General features: G+C 29.5%; 1 protein-coding gene across 1 annotated transcript in view; it reads left to right on the top strand.

The window, feature by feature from the left end:
• The first annotated feature begins 13,005 nt into the window (after nt 1-13,005).
• The window catches only part of LOC142334203 (uncharacterized), a 64,187-nt gene continuing 49,334 nt past the window's right edge, over nt 13,006-27,858 (top strand). Inside the window, exon 1 of the mRNA XM_075382030.1 lies at nt 13,006-13,501. Coding sequence (XP_075238145.1) covers nt 13,458-13,501 — 44 coding nt within the window. The 5' untranslated portion in view covers nt 13,006-13,457. The remainder of the gene's footprint in view (nt 13,502-27,858) is intronic.

Below are 27,858 nucleotides of genomic sequence, written 5' to 3'. Positions count from 1 at the left end.
ATGAATATTGAGTGACTTAATTGTATAAAATTCTGTTTTATGGATTTATTTTATTATAAGTTATTGGCTACTTGCAAATTCATTCCAAATTTTTAGTGTAGTTTATAAACGTATGTATATATTACAAGAAGAATAAAAGCATAAAATTAAACATTCTGCAATGATATTATTAAATTATAATAGTATTGGCAGTTCTTATGAAACAGGAACAGTGTTGCCACATAAGTCTCTGGTATAAATATTTTAAAAGCATATCAGGTTAATTTAAGAACTTGATAAATAATTTCACTAATCTATTAACATATAATATTACTAATCCAACTCAAATTTATTTTTAACACATTTTGGATGTCTTATGTTTGAAATCTATAGGAGAAAGTTATTTATTCTTTTTAAGAGAAAGATCTGAAATGAAAAAGAAATCATTAAATGTAAGAGAACTAAGTAAAAATTTTGAATAGAATCTTAAAAATCTTTACAGTGTAATAAAAAACAGAGCAATAATAAAATATAAACTATGTGATATTGTATAAGTAACTCTGTGGTGACAAACCGTCACTTAAAAGTATATGCCATACTTTTTCTTAATAGCATAATCATCTTTGTAACAGTAAATTACTACAGACACTGATTAGTTATTGAAAGGTTGTTACTTGTCAACAAGGTGCAGTTACATAATTAGTTGCTATTGGTACCATTCTAATATTATACTGTAATCATTTGTTAGGATTTACACATTTATTTATAGAGTAATTTAAATTAACCATTTTAAAATTACAAAAGGTCTCTAATGAGACAAATTACTACTAATTCTAACTGATTTAAGTTGTTGAGATTTTTAAGTTGTTAAGAATTTGAGATTTTAAAGTGCTAAAATTGGTATTATTCTTAGATTAATTCTTTGGAAAATTAGGACTAAGAATTGTACATTACCTTTTCTCAACATTTTTAAAACCCTCTTTACCATTACAAATATTGATAAAATAGAAGTTTGAAAAAGGATTGTTTTGGCCTAATCTTTAAAATAAAACTTAAATTTTATTAAATTTAAATCTTTTTAAAATTTCCAAAAATAAAAAAATGTTAAATCCCCATATGACTAATGTGATATGCAGCAGCATCCAAGTGACTGAAATAAACAAGTTGTGTGTATCAGTAAAACAAAACATTTTTCAGTCTTAAATGATAAGTTTACACCAAGTGAACAATTGATACCTCTTCAATCAGACTAAAATTTCACAGCTTTTAGTGACCAAACAATAACAATAGCTAAACATCATAAGATATTTTAATAAGATAGCATGTTGTAAACAGTTTATTGTACACAAAATAAACTGACATCTTGAAAATCTTTGTAATTAATTTGTGTTTAATCACAATCTTTAAATAGCATGTATGATTAAGCTTACCTCCCAAATTACCTGTCAAAAAATTATATAAATTAATTTTTTTTCATGCTGTATTTTTCAAAAGATATTTTTTAAAGATGTTGGCCTTCAACCATTCAATTAATTAACACTTAAAAAGACTATTGTGATATTCAAACTATTATTTTTCAGAATGTGTTCATATTTGAGGATATATTAAATTCAAAAGTAACATAGCTTTAGCCTCTAGTTCCATTCAATTAATAAAAATAAAAATATTGTAATATTTGCACCTTTTTGGGTGTCAATCTTTTGGAACAGAAAAAGGTAATTCAACAATCCGTAGATTTTATTACAGAATTAACCTGATGTTCAAGCCTCCATATGGTGCACCTGGATAGGAAAGACGTCTCTGAATTAAAGCAGAAGAACTCTGAGTGTTAATATTCAGTTTACTGTGAGGATCGCACCTAATATAAAAATAGAAAAAATTCAAATAGACCATGTCACTATAATCAGGAAAAATCAAAAAGAAATAATGAACACCAGAGTTAAAAAAAGGACTAAACTTAGATTTAATCATTACTTAACAATAATTAAGTAAAATTTCAACCCAATAGCCCAAATCCAAACCACTTTTAAAAAAACAGAATAAATACAGAAGCCCTCTGTCATAAAAAAGACGAGTATCTAAAAAGAATAAACAAAGCAGAGTTAGGAACAGACTAAAACAAGATTCAAGAAAATTTAACAGAAGCAAAGAAGGAAACACAGAACTGAAAAGAAAGCCCAAGCACAGATGGTGGAATGATAAGTGCAACAAAATGCTAAATAATAGTGCTGAAGCATGGAAATGAGGGAACTCCTATAAAACAAAAGAAAATTGGAACAGTTTTAATAGACAATGAAAAGATATGGTGAGAACCATCAGAATAATCAAGAGGCATCATGACATCACTAAATTGGAAAAGATGGAAAAAGACTTCAAGCAGTACAGCACTAGGGACTTCAAGACCTTCAAAGAAGAACTCCAAGGATACCAACCACTGGACTATGTTTTAAAAAGGATGACAGTGAACTAGTTTTAAGTAATAAAGAAAATTGCAATATTCTAGACAAACATTTTCAAAATATATTAAACTGTGAAACCCCCTAAAGAATTATGAAAGTAATAATAAAGTAAACTAATAATAAACCCAACCCAGACTCAGATCCCCCACAAAACAGGAGACAGAACCGATTATTAAGACAATGAAAAACAATAAAGCACCTAGAGAAGATGAAATAATGGCAGAAATGTTGAAGAAGATGAAAAGAAAATTTGCAAAATTTTTCTGCAAGAAATTTGGAAAACTGAAAAGATCCTGGAAGAATGGAAAAGTACCCTCATACACCCTCTGCACACAAAAGGAGACAAAAGAGACAGCAATAATTATAGGGGAATCTCCCTCCTTACCAGTAGCATACAAAATTTTATCAAAGGCCCTCCAATATAGAATCTACGAACAAACAGATCATCTATTTGGATAATACCTGGGAGGATTTATGAAGGGGAGATCATGTGCCAAACAAATTTTCAACCTTAAGAGCATTATAAGGGAGCAATAACTGGCAGAAATATAGTAGTACATTCATGGCCTTTAAGAAGGCTCCTGTCTATTTGGCACAGACAGAAAGACACACAAAATTATGGAACAAACTTTAACATGAACAACCTCCAAAGTTAAATTCATGGGCAAAATTTTGGACGTCTTCAGCATAAAGACAGGAGTTAGGCAAGAAGATGGACTATCACCAACGCTTTTTAACATTGTACTGGAAAAAATCATCAGGGATTGGCGAAAACAACTAGAAAAAAAGAATATTAAAGAAATACAACTGGAATAAAAAAGAAAACACCTGACTGCCTGGTATTTGCAGATGATATAGCACTTCTGACATTAAAAATAAAAGATGCATGGGTAATTATTGAGAAACTACAAGGAACTGCAAAAAAACTGGACTACAAATCTCATTTGAAAAAACGGATTATATGGAATGGAAACACAAAATGAAAAATATCTAGAAACAAGATATGGCAAGATCAATAGGGTCAACAGCTTCAAGTATCTTAGAGAATAGATTCAACCAAACAGACTGGATAAATAGGCAATACAAACACGGATTAAGAAAATGGAAAAAGCTTACAAAATAACGAACTAGTACAACAAAACAAATATATCCATACAAGCAAAGATAAGACATTACAACACTGTCATCAAGCCAGAAGGATTATACGCCGTAGTTTGTTTATCCATGAACAGAAAAGGGGTTATCAAGGAGATCGACAAGTGGGAACGAAGAACACTACAGAAAATTTTAGGACCACAAAAAAACAAAGAAGAAGAGTGGCGACCACGGAGCAACAAGGAACTCTACAAGGAAACAGAAACTTTCACGACAGCAAGAAAACGAAGAGCTAAATTTTTTGGACACTTAAAGAGGATGAACACAAACAGGCTGATGAAGTTGATTTTTGATCTCTTATGAAATTCAGAAACACACAACAAATCTGGTTAAGGAAGTGAGAAGTGGTCTAGTGGAAATGGACATCCTGGAAGAAGAGATAGCTGACAGTAATGTTTTCAGAAAAAAATTTGATAATTGGAAGCAATTTAAAGAACAAAAACAGTGTTACGCATGACAGGTTTAAAGTGATCTCACAAAGGCTACTAGCCTTCTTAAATTAATAATTTAATTTTCTTCATTCGCTTACTACTAGTGAGCAAATGAAGAAAATCTGGGAAGTAAAAAAGATAAAACTCATAAAGCCAAGGTTTATCGTAGTCCAAAAAATTTGTTCTACTTTAATCACATAAACATTTGAGTAACGTTTATGTGTCATTGTTTGGTTTTGAAGGTAACTATGGGTTCCGCTTAACTCTGCTTCTCATTAAAATTGCCTCCTTGATTTTTTAAATAGCTGATGCTAACATTGGTGAGGCTCAAAGCAGTCATCAGGCTGATAATTAAACTCTTAGTTGTTAAATTTACTAATGCTTAAAATAATCACCCAATGTCTCCAGTGATAAAAGAAATAAACCAAATTTATGACACAATCAATACTGTACTGGTGGAATTTGGATCAGATGAAATGATACAAGTATTTAACATTATCTTTTGTCTAAAGGTGTGCAAGAACATCCTTAAAAACTAGATTTCTTAGCTAGATTCTGAAAAAGTATTATAATTATGTTTTTTTAATGTTTCAAGATTATTTGCATTATCATTTAGTACCTAAATTACTTATTTTCATCCAAATGGTATCCAGTGGGGCATTGCAATATATTTTAGTGCATTATGACTGAATAACTGAAAAATTAAAATATAGTAAGATTTAAGAGTTTGAGTAATGCCTAATGAAATCAGAAGTAAAATTGCTAAAAATGAATATCATTCAGAAATAAGAAACACTATAAAATTCATAACGAAAACATAAATTTACCTGGCACTAAAATTTAATGATAATTTAATAGATCACTTTTATAAGGGGGTGAATAATTTTGAAAATTCTATGGCTAAACTAAACTTAATAACTTTAATAACAGGTTTTAAAGTCTATTAAAATCTCCTAAAAAATGAATTTAAATGTTCTTATTTTAAGAACATTGCACAATAAAATTTATTCAGTTTATACCACTGTTATTAGTAGTAACCATTATAATTATGTACAAAAGATATTAAAAAAAATCTGGTTTATATAATTTTAAAACATATATATTTTAGAAATATGTATTTAAATATGACAACAAACTGTGTAATGCTGTTACACTTAACAGAATTTGTTCATAATAAAATTAGTAGAAGTAGAGTTTTAGTTTAAATTATTTTTTTTGCCACAGATAAATATCAGTGGCTTAAAACTAAAAAAAATATTGAAAAAAGAGAAAATGTATTTGTTAGAAATTAAAACTAATTTTGACTGTTTAGAAATAATAATCAGTTTTTGTTTTAATTTCTTAACATAAATCAATTAATAAATTGGTTTAAATGTTGTTTTATTGTCAAAACAAGGTTCATAAAAATATATGGAAATTTCTCTTAGAAGGTAAGGAAAAAAACTTATTATAAAAACTTATTATAATACTAGCTGACCTGCCTAACCCACCGGGTTGGTCTAGTGGTTAATGCGACTTCCCAAATCAGATGATTTGGAAGTCAAGAGTTACAGCGTTCAAGTCCTAGTAAAGCCAGTTATTTTTACACGGATTTGAATACTAGATCTTGGATACCGGTGTTCTTTGGTGGTTGGGTTTCAATTAACCACACATCTCAGGAATAGTCGAACTGAGAATGTACAAGACTACACTTCATTTACACTCATACATATCATCCTCATTCATCCTCTGAAGAATTATCTAAATGGTAGCTACCGGAGGCTAAACAGGAAAAAAGAAAAGAGCTGACCTGCCTAGCCAGAACCTGGACCCTCAGGATTCAGGTCAACCCAGCCCAGGCAAATTCTGGAGCCAACTCAAGGGCTCCTTGGAGCAAAAGGGCCTACCCCATGGCTACAGAGCTTGCTTCTCTTGCCATCCCAATTTGGATACCCACAGAGCTTGCTTCGGTCGCCATCTACCCAGAAGGCCCCCCCCTCTGGATCCCTGCACAGTACGTTATCTCCAAAGAGAGAAATACTGATAAATAATAATTATAATATTCAGACTTTATAGAAACTTGAAAAAGAAACTAAATTACAAAAGATAAAATAATAATAATTTTTAGTAACTAAAGTACACATAACTTCAACGACAAAAAATTCATAACTTATTTCTTTGTCATGATGGCAGAAATATAATAATGAAGTAAAAGCATTAATCTATTTTTTCCTTAATGAATATCTTTCATTCATAACTTCACCCTCCTTGGGGACAAAAAAATAATGAGTTGTGAGACTGGCCATCCATGTTTGGCCAAGGATGGCCATGTCCCAATGGTCTCGTAGTACATCTACTGTTGGGTGAAGGATAGTTTCTTTTTTGTGCTAAAAAACAAGTTGTTGGCTTTTGATAGATCAACTTGTTCCTTTACTTTTAGATTAATATCTATTTTTACCATATTTTTCATTATAAACACTACTCTGACTAGAGTTGTGATGAGAATTTTACAAAGAATTCTTTGGCATGCCTAAAGGAAACTACATAATTTATCACATTTCATGAACATTCAAACTTCATAATTTGAAATATTTATTAATACAATAAAAGTAAAGCCACATACAACATTATTATATGCGAAATTTGAATTCCCAACATTACTTTAAAACAATCTTGAAGTGTTAAAAAACACTGTAATTGTGTTGTTCTTTGTATAACAGCAGCAGAAAAATTCAATTACTTAAATTGGCATTACATTTAATATATGTCTGCTAAGTAAAGCAGATATGCTCATGAAATGAAATTTTTTTCATGTTGTTAAACAATAAATTTACTTGGGTCAGTCAAGTTGACTTCTCTCTTCAAAATCAAACTGTACTGTGGTGCATTGAAGCATCCAAATTAAACGTTAATATTGTGGTGAATAGGCTGTAGCTGGGCCCACTAAGGTTGGGGTTTAACATTGAATAACTTTGTAATTCACTGTTTTGTTTTTAATTGATTCCCAAGAAATTAATACTTATTTAATATGTATTTAAATTGAGTAAATGTTTAGTTAATACAGATGACATTCCTGATTGAATTTTTTTAAAAGTGATAGATGGTATTATTATTCCTAAAAATTCAATTAATAGTTTTTTAAAACTAGACCAGCTGTTCAGACTTTCATTGTTATTTTGGACCATAAACAGGGTTTTCTAATTCTTGAACAAAATTATTCAATGATTTTTCTTTTACCTGTATTTACTGAATAATTTGAAAAAATTATCTGCAATAACTTTTAACAAAATTTTCTTGAAAGTGTAACATAGTGACAGAATTGTGTTAGAGAAATTTTATTAACAACTTAGATATAGACCAGTAGTTAAAAATACTAATAAATAATTATGTAAAAGCAATCTTTCTTTTTAACAAACAAAATAACAATAAACTCTACTGAATGTAAAAATTACAACTGCAGATGTACTTATTGTAAAATAGGCACAGAATTAAATAAAATAGATAACAAACCAACCTAGTTTAGGTTATTTATCATTCTTTGATTTACTTGAAACCTTTAGAACATTACTCTGTGTAGTTTTACGTCATATGACTCATTAGATCTTACAATTCCTTTTTAACATTCCATTTTAATATAATTATTTACCATTAAATAATCAAATAATTGCCATTAAATAATATTTAATTACTAGGCAATATTTCACCCATTGTACTGTATGTTTTGGATAAAGCCAAGAAAATTTAATGGACTACTTCTATGTAATTATAATGATTTGAAGATTTTTATATTCAGTAAATGAATCTCATGGTCATCCAATCTTGCTTCGTGAGGTCTACTTGACTACTTTTCAGTTGAAGCAGGTTTAATAATATAATTCAAGAGAAATACCAAAAATTCTCTCAGTGTAATAACTGCATCAGAAGCAGAATTATGATTAATGCTAAGTCCTCCCTGTAGGGTTACATCTTGAGAGAATTAAATGAAAGAAAAACTTACTTTCTATAGTATCAGATGAGTTGCTTACATTTATTTACATTCATATCTTATTGACAATAACCAGATTACAAAAAATTTCATTTTTCAATAAGAAACTAAAAAAAGAGGAGACCTTGGGGTCCTCAGAATTGTTCTTGATCATTTAGCCCTTCTTAATTAGAACAATATAGGAATTATTAGTATTACATTAATGATGTTTGACAAATCCGATACCATTCATCATTGACCTCTTCACTGGCAACTTTAACAGATAAGAACATATTTTCTGTTACCTTTGAACTGTCTTACCTTTGAAGGGTAATAGCACTACAGAACATCTGTCAGATAGGTGTACCATTACAACTGCATGGAAAATGTTCCTGTTAATGAATTAGTACTAATATTCCTGTTGCTCTTAAAGTGGCATTTTTTGGGAGGGGGACTCTCAAACAATAAATTTCCATTGGACAATGGAACAAATCAATTTTATTTTGCTCAAAGCAAAATCAAAGCATACTGTTACACTCTGAAGCGTATTAGTAAATCACTAAGCATGCCATCACAATTATTTGTGTTTGTATTATTATATTTCTTCGGACTACATGTATTCCTTTCTAAAGTATTATATATCAAGGCTCCTTCAAAATGTCAGAATGAGTTTTCAGGATGAAGTAGTGGTTTGAGATCATTGTTATTGGTAAAATAATCTTGTTTATCTAAGATGAGATTGCCAAGTTTGCAGGTGAAAGTACAATTTTAATTAAAATTAGAACAGATTTGTGCAAAAAATTGTTTTGTGCATCTGTTTGAGAGTTGTAACTGTTGCACAACGTTTGTGCAACAAACTAACAATTTGTACAACAAACTGTTTAGTTGACTTTTATCATCAATTGACTTTACATCATTGATTTTCTCAAAATTAGATCCTCTACAATTTGTCACAAAATTTTATTTTTATTTTGGCAGTTATTAACAAAGCAAATTAAATCAAATTTAATTTGATGTGCTTTTTGCCCTGATTGTTCAAATTTTCAACTACTGGAGATGCAGTTCTGGAATTCATTCCTTTTTTTAACCTTCAGATACGAAATTTAAAATAACCAATTCACACTCACAATTTGGGTCCCAAGAATTTTAATATAACTTTATTTTAGTATTGGAGCAAAAATCAAGGGGAAATTTTTCATTAGCCTTTACTCGAAAACAGCTTTTCATACTTATATTTATAAAAACCTTTTGTTTATTTAAATCCACCAAATATTAATTTAAAAATATAAAAGAAGTTAAGTAGTAGAAGTAGTAAAAAAATAAGAAGTAGTTAAGTTTTGTATCGGCAAACTTAACTAAATTTTTCATAATAAAATGTTTAACGGTCGCAAAACGTTTTCAGTTGTCTTTGCAACCATCTTTAGTGATTAGCGCTGTTCTCGCATTGGAGTCAGCGATGTACTACTTGAATTTTTTTAGGTAGACTCATAATGTAGAAAAAAAACGGCCTCCTACGACCTTGGAGAGTGGTTGAGAGGTGAATTTGGATTTTATCTGTACATTTAATACATCATTGTTTTGTATTTTTGCACAATTGCATAACTCAAGTGTTTAAAGAAGTGGTTCTTAATGAAGTATCAAAAACACGCAACAATGAACAGACATAAATTCAAATCCAACATACTTTTCCGATCACATTTTGAATATGTGTCTGTCTACTTAAAAAAAATTAATTAAAAAAACCGTTAGTAGTATCATCACTTTGCGCCAACGTGAGAATAGCAGTAAAAATCGCTGAAGACTGTAGAGCAAAGATAATGAAAGCATTTTAATGAAAATTTAAAAAAACGTTTTGTTATAAAATTCCGTTCGGTTTATTATTGCAAGCATTTATATCTGTGAAGTAACATCATCGCCAATCGTCATGGATAAAACCTAGCGGTAGAATACTTTGAAATCGTTTACTCTATTCAGTCTTTTCGAGTCCTTGCTGTGACTATGATGGCTGTAAATTGTTTGAGATAACAAGCGACTCTAGTCAGAGTCTCTTTCTTTTAAAGTACTTGCGTTCATTAACCGGCCGATCCCTGTGTTGAACAGAGTAAAGATGTCATTTGTAGAGCTGAAATATCTCTTGTATTTTGGTTGAAGGAAATTTAGCTTAGCGTATAACAAATTTTAATACGTAACTTTACATAATACTTTATATTTTAATACTTTTCATCGAGTGTCTCATCTCTGATCGCCAACCGTCCGGTTATTAGATAGTTGTGAACTGTTCTTGCTTAAATTAGACGTTTTCGAATAATTCCAAAGACCCTACACTTTTTTGAGACTATATTTGGTTTACTAAAAAAAACCGAGATCGGCGATTAGATTAACAAAACAGCGATCGGGGAAAAAAATGTCAAGCTTTGCAAAGATTTTTTACTTGTGAAGAAAGTTAACGTTTAAAATAATCGGCACACATCTAAAAATAGTAATAATTACTTAAAATGAAATCATATTAACATTTACTGAATTTTTTGTAACATTCGAAACTATGTATGTATGGTACGTGTATGTATATATATATATATATATATATATATATATATATATATATATATATAATGTTTTTTAACGAAAGATTTAAGGTCTCTCTGTTAGTCGCCGTTCTCTGTTTTTCGTTCTGACCATTAGGTTTTTAGGAAGTACATATCTAAATACATGGATGTGTATTTCCTTAACTTTGTTTGTACTGGGTGTTTATGTATAACCCTTCACTGGTTTAATAAGTGATAATTATTACGTTGAACTTTCCTAAATAATAAATTAAGAGTAAATTTGAAAAATATATAAAATAATTTTCTCTCTAAAATGTATTTCATTGTGTTTATCCTATTTTTCGTACTTTATGTTTAGATATTGAGAACGAAGATTTTACGTTCATAAACTGTAATACTAAATATGTTGTAGTTATTTACAGTCGGCTTCCTTTTTATATTGTTCAAATATATACTAATAACAAAGGGTTCTGTAAAAATCATTAGTGTGAACCTTTATTCTTAAATAGAATAAACACAAAAATTAATTATACTAATAAAACCCTTTTCTTTTCCCGTGTTCCAGATAAAAACGTAATTGTGATTATTTCATTATGATATCATTGTAATTGTGATATCATTATGTTATATCTGAAACCAAGACGAAATGGAAAATAAATTCGGTATAAATTTGAACAATACTAGACCGAAAAATTGCTATGTTATCGTTTGAGATCCGAATAATAAATATTCCGAAAAAGATTTTTTTTAATAGTTTAACCTTGGGGTAACCTTAGTCCACGAAATAATTATAAGACAAAATAATTATAAACCACCGTTATTATAAGTATTATAGATGATTAGCGAAAATCACAATCTTTTTAAATTTAGAAATGTGTCTTAAATGTAGAAATAATAAAAACATAAATAATATATAAATTTAATATATATTCACCAAGATGTTTTCGATAAGCACATTTCCTTATCTTTGTGGGGCTATTTATTAAACAAAAAGTTAAGTATTTTTTAATGATTACGTCTATATAATATTAACTCGGATTAGTATAATCTGAATTACTGTTTCACTAAAGAAAATACTATCAAAATAAGTCTTAAATGAAAATAAAAAATCAGGATATCAGTAGACTGTAATTTAAATGTATTTTAAATAATATGACTACACTAAATAGGTTGCTCATTAAAATTTAATAAGACAAAAACTACAATTCTTTATATAAACAGTATTTTAAAATTTTTTGTGTTCAGTTAGGAAATTTATATTAAAAAAATATTTTGTTCAAATGGCACCACTGTTGGATGATACCAAAATAAAAATTCAATCGATGTTTTTCTTATCCAGAGATTCCCTGTGAGACTTCTACCTAGACTATGGCTGACTAATCTTAAAATTTGGCTGTTAAGGAAGCTGATTAATTACTTTACTATTTTTAACAGGTTAATTCTACTTGATTCTGTTACAAAATGAACCGATCAACTCCCCCTACAGAACAATATCGACCTTCTCCTTTGAGTTATGTCGGTTTTTTGTGTATATGTGGCAATATTTCCGACCTACTAGCGTTTAGAAAGATAACGACAATAATCTCTTCGGACTAAATGAGACAACAAATTTTATAATTAAGCCAAAATTCTTGACGTAGACATAAGTAATAATAATAATAATAATAAATAATAGGTTTCCTCTTCTTTTTTTATAATAAGGTTTAATATTGCGGATCGAGTGCTATTGACAACAAAATGTTTTCGTATCCTACATCTTAAGTTAAATATTAAACTGAAGAAATAGAACCGATGGAAAATTGTCAGTTATTATGTATTAAGTAATAATAACAATTTTTAAATGTACATAACACTAATTTTTTGTTACATTATCAGTTACAGTGGCACCATACTACATTTTTATTTATTACTAAATTTTAGTAGAGTACATTTTGTTACTTCTTACTTGCAGTGTAACATTAATTTAATGAACGATAATCGATGTAATATAACTTTAATTTATAGATCTATTAAATTTTTCTATCTTGTGAAACGGTATCGGTCTAACATTATAAGCAATACTAAAAACACTATAAAAAAGCTGTTATCGTATATGTAGTCTTGAAATAATTAAAATTTTAATTTTATTACACTATCAAATTAAACATTAAATTATTGTACCTGTACTGGTTTTGTAATTTAAGTAAAACTGCATATATCATTGTTGCCAACTTCGGATAGATTGATAAATGTTTTAGAAATTATTTTAATTATTGTATTTATAATTATAAATTTGTTTTTTTTTTATTATTAAGAAAATCTTTTAAAGACATAGCCGTTTATTAAATATGTTACTTTAATTAGTAAGAGAATTAACAATATTTGACATATATCTGACAGGGAAAAATATTTTGATAGAAAAAAAAAAGGAAAAACGTAATTAAATGCAAGCGAGTGTAAACAAATTACGCAACGCATTGAGATTGAAAACCCCTTCGCGTTGTGACATTTTTAGCTGGAAAATCAGTTGCGGGCTACTGCTCATGAACGGTAGAGGCAGCCCTGTTGATCAATAAGGCAAAGGAAGAGAGATACTGTCAGGTGACTCGTTAAGAAATATTCAGAGGTTACTTTTAACATTTTCCGGTCAAAAGGAAATACAATTTTCACAGTAACGCGTCGAAACTAGTGAATCATTCGTTGCACTTTTAGTGACTAGAGTTAAAAATAATCATGTTCTCTAGATAGAGTTACACCGCACCGTTTCGTACCGCGACGTGCCTATTTCTACTCGACAGCACTCAGTTTTATTTCGTTCAGTTTTATTTTGAAATTTTTATAATATTTTGGTAAATTACAATGTTAAATTCAATTTCTCTTTAAGTTAAGTGAATGGACTACAGTTCAAACGATTTTAAAATAGTTATCTTTATTTTGTAAAGGGAGAAGAGATACCAACCTAATCATGTTCACCCTGTGGTACATATATCTTGGAGTTCAAGAATTCAGGTTGGTAGCACTGTTTTAGATTTAATCTTACGTTAAATTTTTATGTTATAAAATCGTTCCCAGTATTTTTTCTTTATTTACAACAATAAGCTACATATACTTTAAACGACACGCATGTACGTTTTAGTATTGGAAGTTGCTACGCCTCTTGTTAGAGAAATCAGTATGATAAAACACTTCATTACATTTTAACACCAAAATTACAAATTACAAATATTAACATATAATTACAAATTAACATATTTCCCCTAAAAAATTATGAAAATTGTAATAAAAAATGTTAAAGAATAAATTAATTAAATGTGTAATTAAGTGAATATCACACCGATAAAATTTTAAAAAGTCACTAACCATAAAGATGGTATCAGCATCATAAAAATGTTTCTAAGAAAAAATTAAAAAAAGGTTTTAACAAGTATTATGAATAAATTTTACTATTAAAATTTTAGCATTTAGATAAGCTAATCGATATCCTTAGAAATAAAAGGCACACAGTGTTATTTGAGATACTGATTTTTTACTGTTCTAAATTACAGAAGTGATTTTTAGTTTTTATTAGACATTATTAAAACCCAATACTATATAGATCTATGTAGAAAGTTATTTATTTATGATTACTTCACTCAAAATGGTTTAGAGTCGCATTTAGCTGGTCGAGTGAAATATGATGAGCCAGAGAATTCACCTAAAATAGGAATATATTTGAGTTCAGATCACCTAAACCAGTTTATTGTCTTATTAACTAAATGTATAATGTTATCGATATTTATACGAATATAATGTAAATACGGATATAAATAGCGTGTTTCTTTTATTATACTACATCGGTGTAATAACATGTGATAAAGATTTAAGACAAAAATTAAAACGAAACGTTTAAAAAATTCCAGGTACTGTGCTGCTAAGACGATATTTTTGGAGTTATATTAGATAATAACGAGATTAAAATATCTAAATAAAACTATGACACTTTAAATTTTATTTATATACAGTATCTCCGAAAACATACGAGGTAAACAACAGTCCATACTTTAAATTTTGTAGAAAAATAAATAATTTTACTAATATATAAAAGTAATAAAATTTACCTTCTTTGTTTTTATGAGATGAGTTTTTTGTAGCATTGTAGTTTAAGCATTATTTGAAGACTAATAAATTCTACTTATTTAATGGGATTTTTAATCGCTATGTTTTGACCTCAAAACGTATTACTATTGGGGGTTTTGAGTTATTGTAGTTATGGAATTTTTGATCCCAAAATATTTTTATTACACGTTTTTCTGATACTTAATTTTCATATCTATTTATCGTTTGAGAATATTACTTATTTCAAATCGAATTTCTATATAAATGTGTAGGGATTTCATGAGTTGAGTATGCATATTTTAAATCAATTAACCAAAATATATTTTTTTAAAGTGTATTTAAGAACGGAAATTTTTTAATCTGAGGATTTATGTAATAAAAAGTTTGTCATCGAAAAATGTGTTTCCGTAAGCGAAAACATCTCGTCGTTTGAAATTATACTCGTATGTTTATTAATATAAGATAGCTAGAGAATTAAAACAAGTTTACTTTGAAAAATTTATCAGTTCTTCGAAACTTTCCCGTATGTTAATTTGCATCAGTTTGTTCAAAGTGTATATTTTATCGATGAGATAATATCGACTCTATAAATAAACATAACTGGATCTATTGTACGATAAGCCGAGAATGTGGAATCGTATAGCTTACAGATTTATATTTGCTAATGGTAATTATGGTTTCAGAATTCTCGTTAACTTGTAGAAATAAATGGCGAAAATATTTCAAGGTTACTGATTTACACTGAAACTAATTACTTTATTTATAATTACTTATTACTTTACTAATTATTTAGTGGTTAAACTCATCGCAAAATCAGCTGATTTTCAAAGTAGAGAGTTCTAAGGTTTGAGTTCTTGTAAATCCAGTTGCTTTTATATGGATTTGCATGCTAGACTGTCGATACAATCTTTGGTGGTTGGGTTTCAATTAACCACATGTCTCAGGAGTGGTTGGCCTGAGACTGGTCCAGACTACATTTTCACCGGTATATTTACACTTAACATTACGCTGCATCTGCAGGCTCGGCAAGCCGATAGTAGTAATTGCATTTGCCTTCATACACAAACCCAGAAGCGGCAGTGGTTGGAAAACTGGTTGGAGAAATATATATATATATATATATCTTACTTTACTTACACTTTATTTTAATTCATTATTGTCTGCAAATCTTTAATTTTTTTCGACTCCAAAGTGATAGACATTTAAAAATAATCAGGAAGGAAAATGTTGTTTTACACTGTTAAATAAGAAAAAATGTTTTATGTTGTTTACAGCGTTTATACCGTCAAGAAAGCGGGCATTATTCAATAGAATAATAAACCTTATATTAGCATCGACGTGCACGTCGATTCACGGATATCGAATCGATACTACTTTGTCTTTATTATAGCGATAGGTCTTAAAAATTTTGTTTAAAAAATGACATCTGTTGAAGGGATGGTGTTGAAACAACATTTTCATTTACGAAAATTTATTTCAGTTCTTTGATTTTTTTCCATACCTAAGCTGGTTTTCATGAAAAAGGCATAAATTAATTTTTTTTTATAACTGACCTCGCCTTCTCATTTTCACTGTCGTATTTCTATTTTATCCCTTAGGCTTCTTTCGCTTTCAATAATGACATTTTTCCCACTAGAAATTGATTAATAGAAGGGAGGAGAGACAGGCGGAAGTTGAGAAGGCGAGTAGCGCATGGCGCCTGCTAACGTTCCATCTTCGATTTTTGGGAAAGTGAGAGAGAGACAAGGAAATTCTTTTTTTATGTATAAAAAGTTCTTATCTGATATAATTTAGATGCTCGTCTAATATTTCTTGCAAATGATACTTTCGTTGAGAATAGAAATTTATATTTCTTTATACCCATGTATATTTTTGAACAAGGATGCAAATTATACTTGTACATATCTTTTTTATTCTTACCTTGCGCCGTTTATTTACAGTTTAGTGTGATTTTCTATTGTGTAATTCAGTGTAATTCGAAAATGAAAATACTGGATAAAATTGAGTTAAGCCGTATATAATAAAATTTACAAAAATAGTCGCTTCCGACAGGTAAACTGTTTGTTTGTTTTATGCCTTCATGGTGTACTGCGATATTTTGAAGTATATTTGAAAATAAATAAAATTTTATCTTTTTATTAAAAGGTAGTCACAAAACTGTTAGAATTCAAAATGACGGCTTTGGCAACCTCTTTTCGTCATAAATCTTTTCTAAGGCGTATATTTTTCAGCTTTACTTATTTATTTTTAAGCCTTCTACACTTTTTCATCTATCGACCGCAGAAATTTTGAACTATTATTAATTTTTTTCATATTTCAAATATAATTCAGAATCATTTAAAAACAAACTGACTTCGAGGGCGTACATTTTGAATTCCAGGCCGCGTGGAAGTTTTCAGCCATCATTGACTAGTGCCTTAGGTAAATATATAGAAAATATCAGACAAAAATCCTTGCAATTATAACTAAAGCGACGAAGAATTAAACATTTGCAGGCTACTATCCTGACGTTGTTAAATGTTATCACTGATTTTGATCGATTCGGAGACAAATTTATATGTAAGCAACTCGCAAACCCAAAAAGTTGCAAATCGGCAAAGATAAAGATATTTTTATTTTAATATATTACCTTTATTATGTTTATTTCTATACAACCATTTTCTATGAAAACCATCATAAATTAAAACTACAAAAGTAACATTAGTTGTGACTGAAGTATTATTAAATTATTTTTATACTTCTAACAAGAAAATATTGAAGATTTTAAAAACCCCGATGGCAAAAACGTCGGTTCGACGTCAACATGTGTGATGGAAAGAATTCCTGTTAGCGTTGGCGAAACGGGGACCCCATGTTCGCTGAGAAGCTTTCCAGTCGCGTGAAAATCTATTTCAAAAGCAGTACACAACTTCGGACATTTGAATGCCTGAAATCATTTCTTAAGTAATAAAAAAAATAACTGAAATCTTTTTTATTCGTTCAAAAGTTACAAGGGGACAAATAACGTAATTTTTGGCCAAATACATAAATACGCTTATAATACGTAAAAACATAAATACGTATACGCTTTGGCGTTCGACTGTCGGAGGTAAAAATATCTCTCCATCTTTTAATAGCGCTATTTTAGCATATTTTAACAGCCACACGCTATAAATTGATTAAACGATTTTAATGATTAATTGATAATTAAATGATGATTTAAATGATAATTGATTAAATAATAACCGTTTCTGAAGATTGTAAAGTAATTTTTACCCAATTTTTGTTTGTTTGTTGATATCTTTTAATATCGGTGTTTTGACTCCGTATTAAACTCTTGTTTCACAATATTTGAATGCCTGAAATCATTTCTTAAGTAATAAAAAAAATAACTGAAATCTTTTTTATTCGTTCAAAAGTTACAAGGGGACAAATAACGTAATTTTTGGCCAAATACATAAATACGCTTATAATACGTAAAAACATAAATACGTATACGCTTTGGCGTTCGACTGTCGGAGGTAAAAATATCTCTCCATCTTTTAATAGCGCTATTTTAGCATATTTTAACAGCCACACGCTATAAATTGATTAAACGATTTTAATGATTAATTGATAATTAAATGATGATTTAAATGATAATTGATTAAATAATAACCGTTTCTGAAGATTGTAAAGTAATTTTTACCCAATTTTTGTTTGTTTGTTGATATCTTTTAATATCGGTGTTTTGACTCCGTATTAAACTCTTGTTTCACAATATTTTCACAAGGTTCTCTCAAAAATATCCTGACTGTTTGTGTCTATAAGTCTAGAGATTACTTCTACTATACACTAACTTTTCCATATCTAAAAAAAACGTAAATTTACGCCTTGCACGACCGCGCAAACTAAAAAAACTTTCATTGATTTTTTTTTCCGACACTTCGAATTTAAAGCTGTAAGTGACCACCCAGATTTTAGAACCGTCAAATCAATTTTTGATTACATCGCACACAAGAAAGGTTACAGTATTACATCACAAAGAGTGAAAGAAAAGATTCGAATTTTTTTCTGGAGGAAAGGTCCTTTTAATTGTTATAAAATCATCGCTTTTTTATGACTTCTTGTTTAATCCATTCATTAAACCTTTATTGAAAAATAATAAATATATTTATCCGCAAATATGCTACAATTTTCCTGCCTTAAATAGGTTTGTCGTATTTTATTATTTATATTTTAAGGTGCATTTTATCTACTAGATGTGAATTCATATTGCCCAAATAATTTGTTCTTAGTTTTAGCAGCCAAAGAACAACATTCTCAACGAATCTTAAGCCTTTGTTTGATTTCTCTGACCACCAATTTTTATTTTAGTTACATTATTTCTTCACTGCATATATTTAAAAAGTTTACCGAGAATTAAATTTTTCGATATTTCTTTCTCCTGCTACATCTTAGAACATCAGCGGATTTATAAAAATTAAAACGAAACGAGAGTCATTCTGAAGTCTAGTAAAAACTAAATAAATTTGTGAATGAAGTCCACTAAACCCGAAACAGTCGTTGGAATTTTTATTAGGAATTTAATGGAGAAAAATTGTATTCATTGATTGCCGACATATTGTAATAATTTTAGTTTCAAATTTTTATTTTTAATTTGTTTATTTCAATGGGTACCCTTCCCTGCTTCTACGTAAGTCTAGTAGGTAAATTTTTAATAATAGTTATCTCATTTATTTTCGAAAAAATATGACAGGTGTTAATCATTAATTAAAGTCTTTAATCACTAATAAATTGTATATGTTTAACGGTCATGAATTATATATTAAAGCCTTGAAATCACCGTATGATTTTGTACGTAACTGCTGAATTTAATTTTACGATACTGTTAACAATCTTATTTTAAACAGTTTAAGTACTTGGTGTTTCGTTACAGCTAAATTCTGAAAATGATAATCCAAACGGCATAACTGCTTTGACAAGAGTCATTTGTTGAGATAAAATATCTAAGAATTAAATCTATGAAATCACTAATATTATTAAAGCGTTAATTATACAAAGTTCCAGCAAAGTTTTTACTGCGCTTTTCTTTTGAAAAGAAAAATCGTGAACATTAACGAATCTATCGTATAGTTACTGTACATGAATTTCATACTTAATTAAATTTTTAATAATTACTTAAATATTAAAACAAACGTAATATTTGTAATTTTAATTTTAACTAGATAAGACAGGATTTTATTTTAAAAATAAATAAAACTGTTAATATTTACAAAATAATATTATATTTTTATCTTAGAACCTTCTCTTCATATTTTAACGCTAGAGCCTGGTCAAACATCCCACTTGCCTTTGCGTGCTGAAACATTCACGATTGAAAAATATCAATATTTGAGGAATTGGTGTTTTTTTTTTTTTTGTTCATTTAACTCATTTATCTTTTAAGTAAGATAATATGGTTACAGAAGTCGGAGGTTTAAAAAATACTCCGGTTTCGAATCTTTTTAAATAAATAATTCTTCATAGATCGGGCCAAATGTTTAAAACTTATTTTCTGGATGAGTGATTTTGATTCTATCAGCTCTTACCGAAATGTAAAGAGATGTATAAACGTTTTTGTACTTAGTATCAGAAATTAGCGATTACTTCTGTTAATTGCGATTAACGCGTGCTAACAGTTTTCATTATGGTCATAAAATACTTAACATCATGTCATAAACATCACCAAATGTGATGACATCAGAAAATAAAATTGCTGCTCGCCCCGTCTTCTTTCTTCCAATTTATTTATATTTTATTCCCAAAAATTTGTCATAATTATTCTACAGAGATAGTCGAATGATAGTTATTAAACCATTAAGTAAAATATTCAGAACACGCGTGTTCTACAAATGTCTAAAATGCCTTTACCAATTCTTGTATGCTCAGTAAGCTATAATTAAGTTATAAATGTAGATAGTGATTTTAGTTTTATAGTCCCACGTCTTGCAACATTATTCTAAACAAAGTTAAAATAAAATAATATTAACTTGAAATTACTCGACCTGTGAACAATAAAACCCCCCTACATGCGAAAGAGTTTTATCGTTAAGAAAACTTCAAAAGTTATACTCATCGATATAGTCAAGAAATTACACACAACTTCCTTCGAATTTATTTAAAAAAGTCTATGCGAACAAGTTTAATTGTAAACGTTCCTATTTGATCCACGCCTATCGAAGTAGTCATTTTTCAAGCATGAGGTCATTTCGTCCACAACTTCTTCTCGTATTACATTCATAGTCGTCGTCAGCCTTTAAGCTAAAACCTTCAGTTTTGTAAGCTTTTGACTAACTTTTAAATTATCATTTTTAATATATAATATAAATATTTTTTGCGATTTATAATTTTTTATACAAATAATTTATAATTACTTAAAACATAAATATTTTCTAATCGCTTTTACTTATTAATTGGTAACAAACACATCTTTACAACAGAACATTAATCTGGTTTTTGTAGTGGAGGATTTTACTAGTGTTTCTGAAAATCTTTAGAAACTTAGATTGCTAAATTGCTGATTGATAAACCGTACCATAAACTTTGTATTGAAAATACTGGAGTATTAGGAATGAGGTAGTCCGTTTCGGTTCATAAAATTAATATATCAAACTGTGTGTTTTGTTTACTGCGTTTGTTTTATTTCTTTTTGTAATACAGTATTCTGTGTTTTTATTTCCGTTTATTAACTCAAAAATGAGCACTGAATACACAGGCCTTAAATGTAACGATTGTTCTAAGAGTAGTTGCAGACTAATACGGTTGGGCATTCCAGACACCGTTCTTAGAATGCATGTAAACGCTGACACAAATACAGAATTACTACATCTAGCCATCTACCATTGCATCTATTACCACTACCACCATCATTAATCGGGCACGTAAACCGAAGACGATTCATTATTACTCTGAAGCCTCCTCGTGCTTCTGCGTCAGTCACCGTGCTCTTATTGGCTGTAATCGAGTTCAGATCCTTCCTTAATTACCCCCTCCCAAAGCTTGGCTTTCTCTAGCGGTAGTATTCCTCCTGGTTTCTGTTCATACACGTTTACTCCTCAGAACACATTCAAACCAGTTCAAATCTTTCAATATTATTATTGTTACATCAGTTTCCTTGAACTATTCATTAGACTCCGCATTCTTTGTTTGTCTGACTCCATCCTTCTGTACCTGTTCAAAAAAGCCTCCTTCAGAACCTAATTCTCAAAAAATAAAATCTTTTCTTTCATTTTCTTAAAGGCCCATTTTTCAGGTAAAATGTTAGAAGCGGTCTCATGATTTATATTTTTTGTTCTTGAACATTTTTGAACATACCGAACAGTTTATTCAATTCATAAAACCATCCCCTGTAGCAGAATATAATCGAACCATTATTTCCTTTTCTATATTACTACTTCAATTTTCTGTACTTACAGGTATTTGAAGAGCTAAAATCTCAAAAATTGATCATATCTTAAGCATCGCACAGCACTTTAGCATCTTGTGATGCTTAAGTTTTCCCTTTTGGTCTTCCCTTGGTTGATTCTCAGTCCTATTTGTTTTTACCTCATTTCCTGTAATAAGTACATTAACAAGCGAATATTTTCATTTTTTGTCTTATTCCAGTCTCACCAGAACAATTTATTAGAATTCCTGCCTCTTAGATTGCCTCCCATAATTTCTTTCAACTGATTCTACCACATTTTTTTTGTAAAATCCCAACAGAAATCGTGCTTTTATATCATTTCCAGATTTCCTGAATAGCTTGTCTCAGAAAGAAAATGTAATCGATAGTAGGCACACTTGTGAAACCAGAATTCTGTTGAAGATTTCTTCAGTATATGATAATTTATTAATCTTTATTTTTTACAATACGTTTTCTATTTCAATTTTAGTCTGCTCCTCCGTCACTGGTAACACCCTTCAAAGTCTAATTTTTAATTTTCCACAACTTTCCCTGAGAGGTTATTTACAAATTCCTTAAAATAGTTCTTCCTTTCTTAATCACCAGTTCACTATTCTTATTCTTGATCATTTTGACCGTTTATCAGGAATTGAGGAAAGAGTAGCCGTTCTTGAAAAATCTTGCACGTCAGTTAACTTGTCTAAAAATTCCCGTTTCTATACTCCTCGGCATTTATCAGTTGTTCATTTAGAGATTCTAGCGGATGAAGAGCTTCTACACAACCTCTCCTATTTCAAAACTTACAGTAAGACAAAATAACCCAGCAATTGCGACTCCTCCGGAAAAGGGGACGCATTGCTCCCTCCTTATAGCTAGTGCCCCGTTGTGACGTATTCCTGCTAGCCTATTAAAGAGTTAGCACCGAAAGGACTTCAGTGGACGGTCTGAAGGGGAATTACGTCGGGAGGACAGGCTTTATAAGCCTAGCCTTCCGCGGTCGGCCCATGAAATGGGTTCGATAACGCTGGTTTAACAACGGATTGGAATGCAATTAAATCCGTCTTAAATTCACTAAATTAATAATAAACAAAACTTGAAAAACTAGATCCGAGATTAAAAATAACCCTTTTAAAAAAAACAAGCCCGATTAGAATGATCCAGCAGCAAGGGACTCTGTCCAGGTTCTGCGATGGAGTAGGGAGTAATAAACTCCTGCCAACTTTGCATTCCATTCCATTTAGAGATTTTTCTTTTCTCCCTACGCGTGCATATCATGTGTCTCTCTAGGTACTCTTTTATACACTTCCCCTTGTTGTGTGTTGCTGTTGCAGCTATTGCTATTGCTCTGTCTATAGACTACTCTTGTTTTCTTTTGATAGCCTCTTAACTCTTCTCATTAAACCTTGCTTCACCTCTCCTATGATTAGCCACTTTCTTCAGTCGCTTCCAAAATTCCTCCTCTAAACGATTCATTTTTTCTCTTCAATTCATTTTTTTCAGCTTTTCAAAAAATTTGAATTTATTCTGTGTTTTTAACTGGAAATTGACTATGCTTCTCCATCAACTAATGATTTAATATTTATTTTGTATTTCTACAGTGCGTTCGGAAAGTCGCTGCGCAGTATGCTTTAGAATTAAATGGAGCATTCTGTTCTGCCAGTTGGTTGCCCTGTGGGTTCGTTTGACGTTGCTCAGTAATAAACCAAGACGTCAGTTATTTAGTTTCGATTGAACTTGCTTCGTTTCGTTTCGTGTTGCGACAAACGTAATGGTTCTTTGAAAGACGTTGAGCACGTCTTTCGTAAAGGCGACAAGTGTACTTCTGATTTAGTGAAGCACAAAAGTTTTCTGAAAAGTTTCCAAATACTTATTTCCTTACCGCAACGCATTTCGAATTCTTATCGAAAACCTTTGGTCAACATGTACTGTTGAAGACGCTGATCAAAGTGGAATACCACCTAAACTAAACGAACTGAAGCTGCTTATTATTCCGTATGCTATGACCGAAAGACATCAAAGTTAATGCGTAAGTCAGCCCAGCAGCAAGATATCGGACTTCCTACCGCATATAAAGCTGTAAGAAAGATCTGAAACCTACAGATTTAAACGGTTTAAACATTTTATCGACCAAGATTCCGTAGGTATCCTTGACATTACATTTTTTACAGGTGAACGAGGTTTCATCTGGGAGGGTAATTAATTCACAAAATACATGACTGTGATCGACAACTAATCCTCATGAATTACACGAACAATCTTTGCACGAAAACAAAATTGGAGTCCGGGTCGATGTGAGTAGAACGTGCATTGTGGGTCCAATCTCTATTGAAAATACAGTTTAATAGTGATCGTTATTGTGCTGTTTTAACAAATTCATTAGTCGGTTAACAGAAATAGAGACCAGCCGTGGTTAGTTCCAACACGATGGCGCCACAGTGCACACAGCTAAAACAGGTCAATGATCTTTTTACGAAATATCTCTGATGAACGAATCATTTTGAGGGGTTTGTGGCCTGCAGGGTCGCCCGATCTGGTTTCCCCAGATTACTTTTTATAGGGGCAGTGAAGCAAGCAGTGTATCGCAACAGACTGTGCACGATTGACGAACTGAAAACAGCAATAACGTCATACATACGACACATTCCAGTACATTAGCTGGTTAAAGTGTTTGAAAACAAATCGAAACGCGTACAGTGCTGTAATGATGTTGGAGAATGTAATTTTTCTTCATACCTATAAAGTACTCCAGTTGTTATAATATCCGTTTATACAAAATAATGAAATAAAAATACAAAGTAATAATTAAGAAAGTTTTGTCTTTAGATTTTCATAATTCCAGTGCACAGAAACTTTCTGAATGCTTTATTTTAATTCATCTGTGAATTATAATAATAATATTGTGGTTGTAAAAATAAGTATAAAATAAAGAATAATTGTTTACCTATCTAATAGTTAACCTGAATTATGTTAACTTAATAAATAAAACATTTCTCGTACATTAAAATTTAACTCCAGCTTTGAACCAAACTAAATAAGAGAAAATTAAAAAATCGCTGAAGATGTTAACAATAAGATATATTTATTTTTCTGCCTAATACACTGATCACTATTCAATACGTTTTCTTCTGATGGGGGAAGAAGCTAACTGCTGTTCCATAACTTTTGGTCAAAGACACTTAAGGTTTGAATAGCAAGTATAGACAGTATCAAATAAGCATATCAGTCTTTAGGTTGGTTACTGTATATACATAACTGTTACGAAATTGGTAAAATGTAAATGTTTTGAGTTTTTATTGTTTGTTACAATAAAATAATCAAAAATAAAATAAAAAGATCAAAATAAAATAAATATTGTTAATAAAAATAAAATAAAATATCAGAATGATTCATGAGAAACCCTGTTTTTAATTTAGAATTGCATTGTTTACAAAATTAAAGTTTTCTGTAAACAATTGTAAAGATGCTAGGAAATGGGCTAAGTATCTATTATGATTTAAAGAAGAAAATAATATTCTAAAAATAATTAATTTATAAAATGAGTTATCAACTGTCACTTTTTCTATTTTAAAATATTTAGTCAAAAATATATTAGTGCTCTGTAAACAGTAAAATAGAAAGGTAAGTTTTAAAAGGTATTTAGTGTTACACACATTTTTCTGTAAAATCATAACATTTGTTTATTTGTTTTATTCTAGACAGCTTCTTAGCTTTCATAAATTGAATTAAAGGAACGTCAATTTTGTCACACTTGAAGACTTTAAACTTCCTTATTAAAATCAAACATTTCATTGTCTATTTGAACTAACTTGTCGTAGTTGACATTCACTGAATATTTCCCTTCTACAGCTTCATAAAAGAGTCAATGTGACATCCTTTCAGAATCCTGTTATAAAATTCATAGATATAGATGAAATATATTTATACATTTCATACACATATATTAAACGAGAAACAGGCTATTATTTTTATTGCAAACCTTTTATATATTAAATACTATTAAATTCTAACTCACAGTGTTAAGTATGTAATTGATGTAATGTAATATTTTTCAGCCTCCTATTGACATCACACCACTTTATATGTCACAAATCTGAACTTTAAAAAATCGATTATATATTATTTAAACAAGTGTTTTCAAATCCAGATATTCCATTTTGTTCTTCAGAATTAATGAAATATATAAAGGTAATAAATAATCATATTTATATGTAAAAGTATGTTGATTGTTGATATACATTATTTGAATTAATCAAATTTATTCCAGGTATTTATAATTTAATCTTTAAATTTAAGATGACATTTTTCTTCATGATTTTTGTTGGCGGCAGATTGGCATTGTACTACTGATAGTTTATATCAGATACAACAAATAGATAAAATTTACCTTAACATATATCACTACAACTTTACTTTATAACTTTATGTACTATACTTATTTGATAGTATAGAAATTTTATATTATTATTATTACTCCACACAACTTGCAAATGTATTGGTTAAGCAGTTATTTTATTTCTTAAAAATTTTGCATAACTCTTTCTTCCTTGGGCTTAGACTAAAATTAATCAACATGTTGGATCACCCAAGAAAACCCGCGCAGTGTCTGTATAGTTTGAAACAAAATAAAGTAATAATTTTTAAAGTTTGTGCAGGTGTTACATATCATTTTATTAGTCCAGCAGTTAATAAAATACAATTACAAGCGTAAACTGTTGTGAAACAAAACTATACACATAAAATGAAAGAAATATTCTTTTTTTTTGTAAATTTTACTGTTGTTTTTTCATAAATTATATATGATTAAGGTATTTTGTGTTGCTACATTCATTTTCTCCAGTGTAGATATTTTATCAATCTCTCCCCTGGTTTTTCAATTTGTAAGTGATAGTAAGAGAAATATTAGTAAATAATAGTGGTTTGTAAGTTAAGTATGTTAGCATCTATTACATTCTTAAATTAAAAAATTCTTTCAACTGAAGAACGATACACTCTGTTGAAATGTGTAATTTATTTGCTAAAGTGAGCAACAGTCTGGCAAAAAGAAAATATTAAGTTCATACTTTGTAATTAATCTTAAATATTATTTATTAATCAAAATATAATAATAATAACAATAATAATAAAATAAATAATAACATAAAAATTATCCAACAATTTTCAGGATATATATTTTAAATAAAATGTATTTGATTTATAATTAGTTTATTATCCTTTTGTGACAAACATGTACCCGTGATTAAAAAAGGACTTCACGAATTTAAAAGCACATAAAAACTTACTTAGCTTACAGATTCAGTTGAGGTCTCATTTCATAACAAAACACATCAAGTTTTGACTCATTAACTATGTTATGTGACATGATTAGGCTATATTATAATAAATATTATTCAATTTTTGGTCTGTTTTTTATGTAAACAGTAACATATTGATTAAGGTAATAAATAACGCTAAAAATTAAGAAGTTTTATTTATAGTTCTTTAATTTAAATTAAACATCATACCTTCCTTATTACAGTCAAATTATTAAAATATATTTTTTTCTAATAATACACTATGATATATCATCTCTACACAAATATACAGAGTGTTTATAAAAACTGTTTCAAGAATTCAGGGATGGTCCCCCACGCATATGTCCAGAAACACTTAGTTTACTGGGTATCAACCATTTTGTATTTTTAACATAAAAATTTATTTCTCAGTAATGGTTAATCATATCGAGCTGACATTTTGGGGAATGTGCTCGCTGTACGTTTTGGTTTCACGATTTGCAGTTAGAAACTGCAGTTCAATGATATTTTCATAGAGAACTATAGAGAGCCTCCTAGTAGGCATAGAATTTATTGTTTGTACCAAATCTTCATTGGGACAGGTTGATCTGTAAACA

This window comes from Lycorma delicatula, chromosome 1 (assembly GCF_047948215.1).
Source record: "Lycorma delicatula isolate Av1 chromosome 1, ASM4794821v1, whole genome shotgun sequence".
Lineage (NCBI taxonomy): Eukaryota > Metazoa > Arthropoda > Insecta > Hemiptera > Fulgoridae > Lycorma > Lycorma delicatula.
Note: the sequence above shows the minus strand (reverse complement) of the source record. Positions and strands in the feature narration are given on the sequence as shown.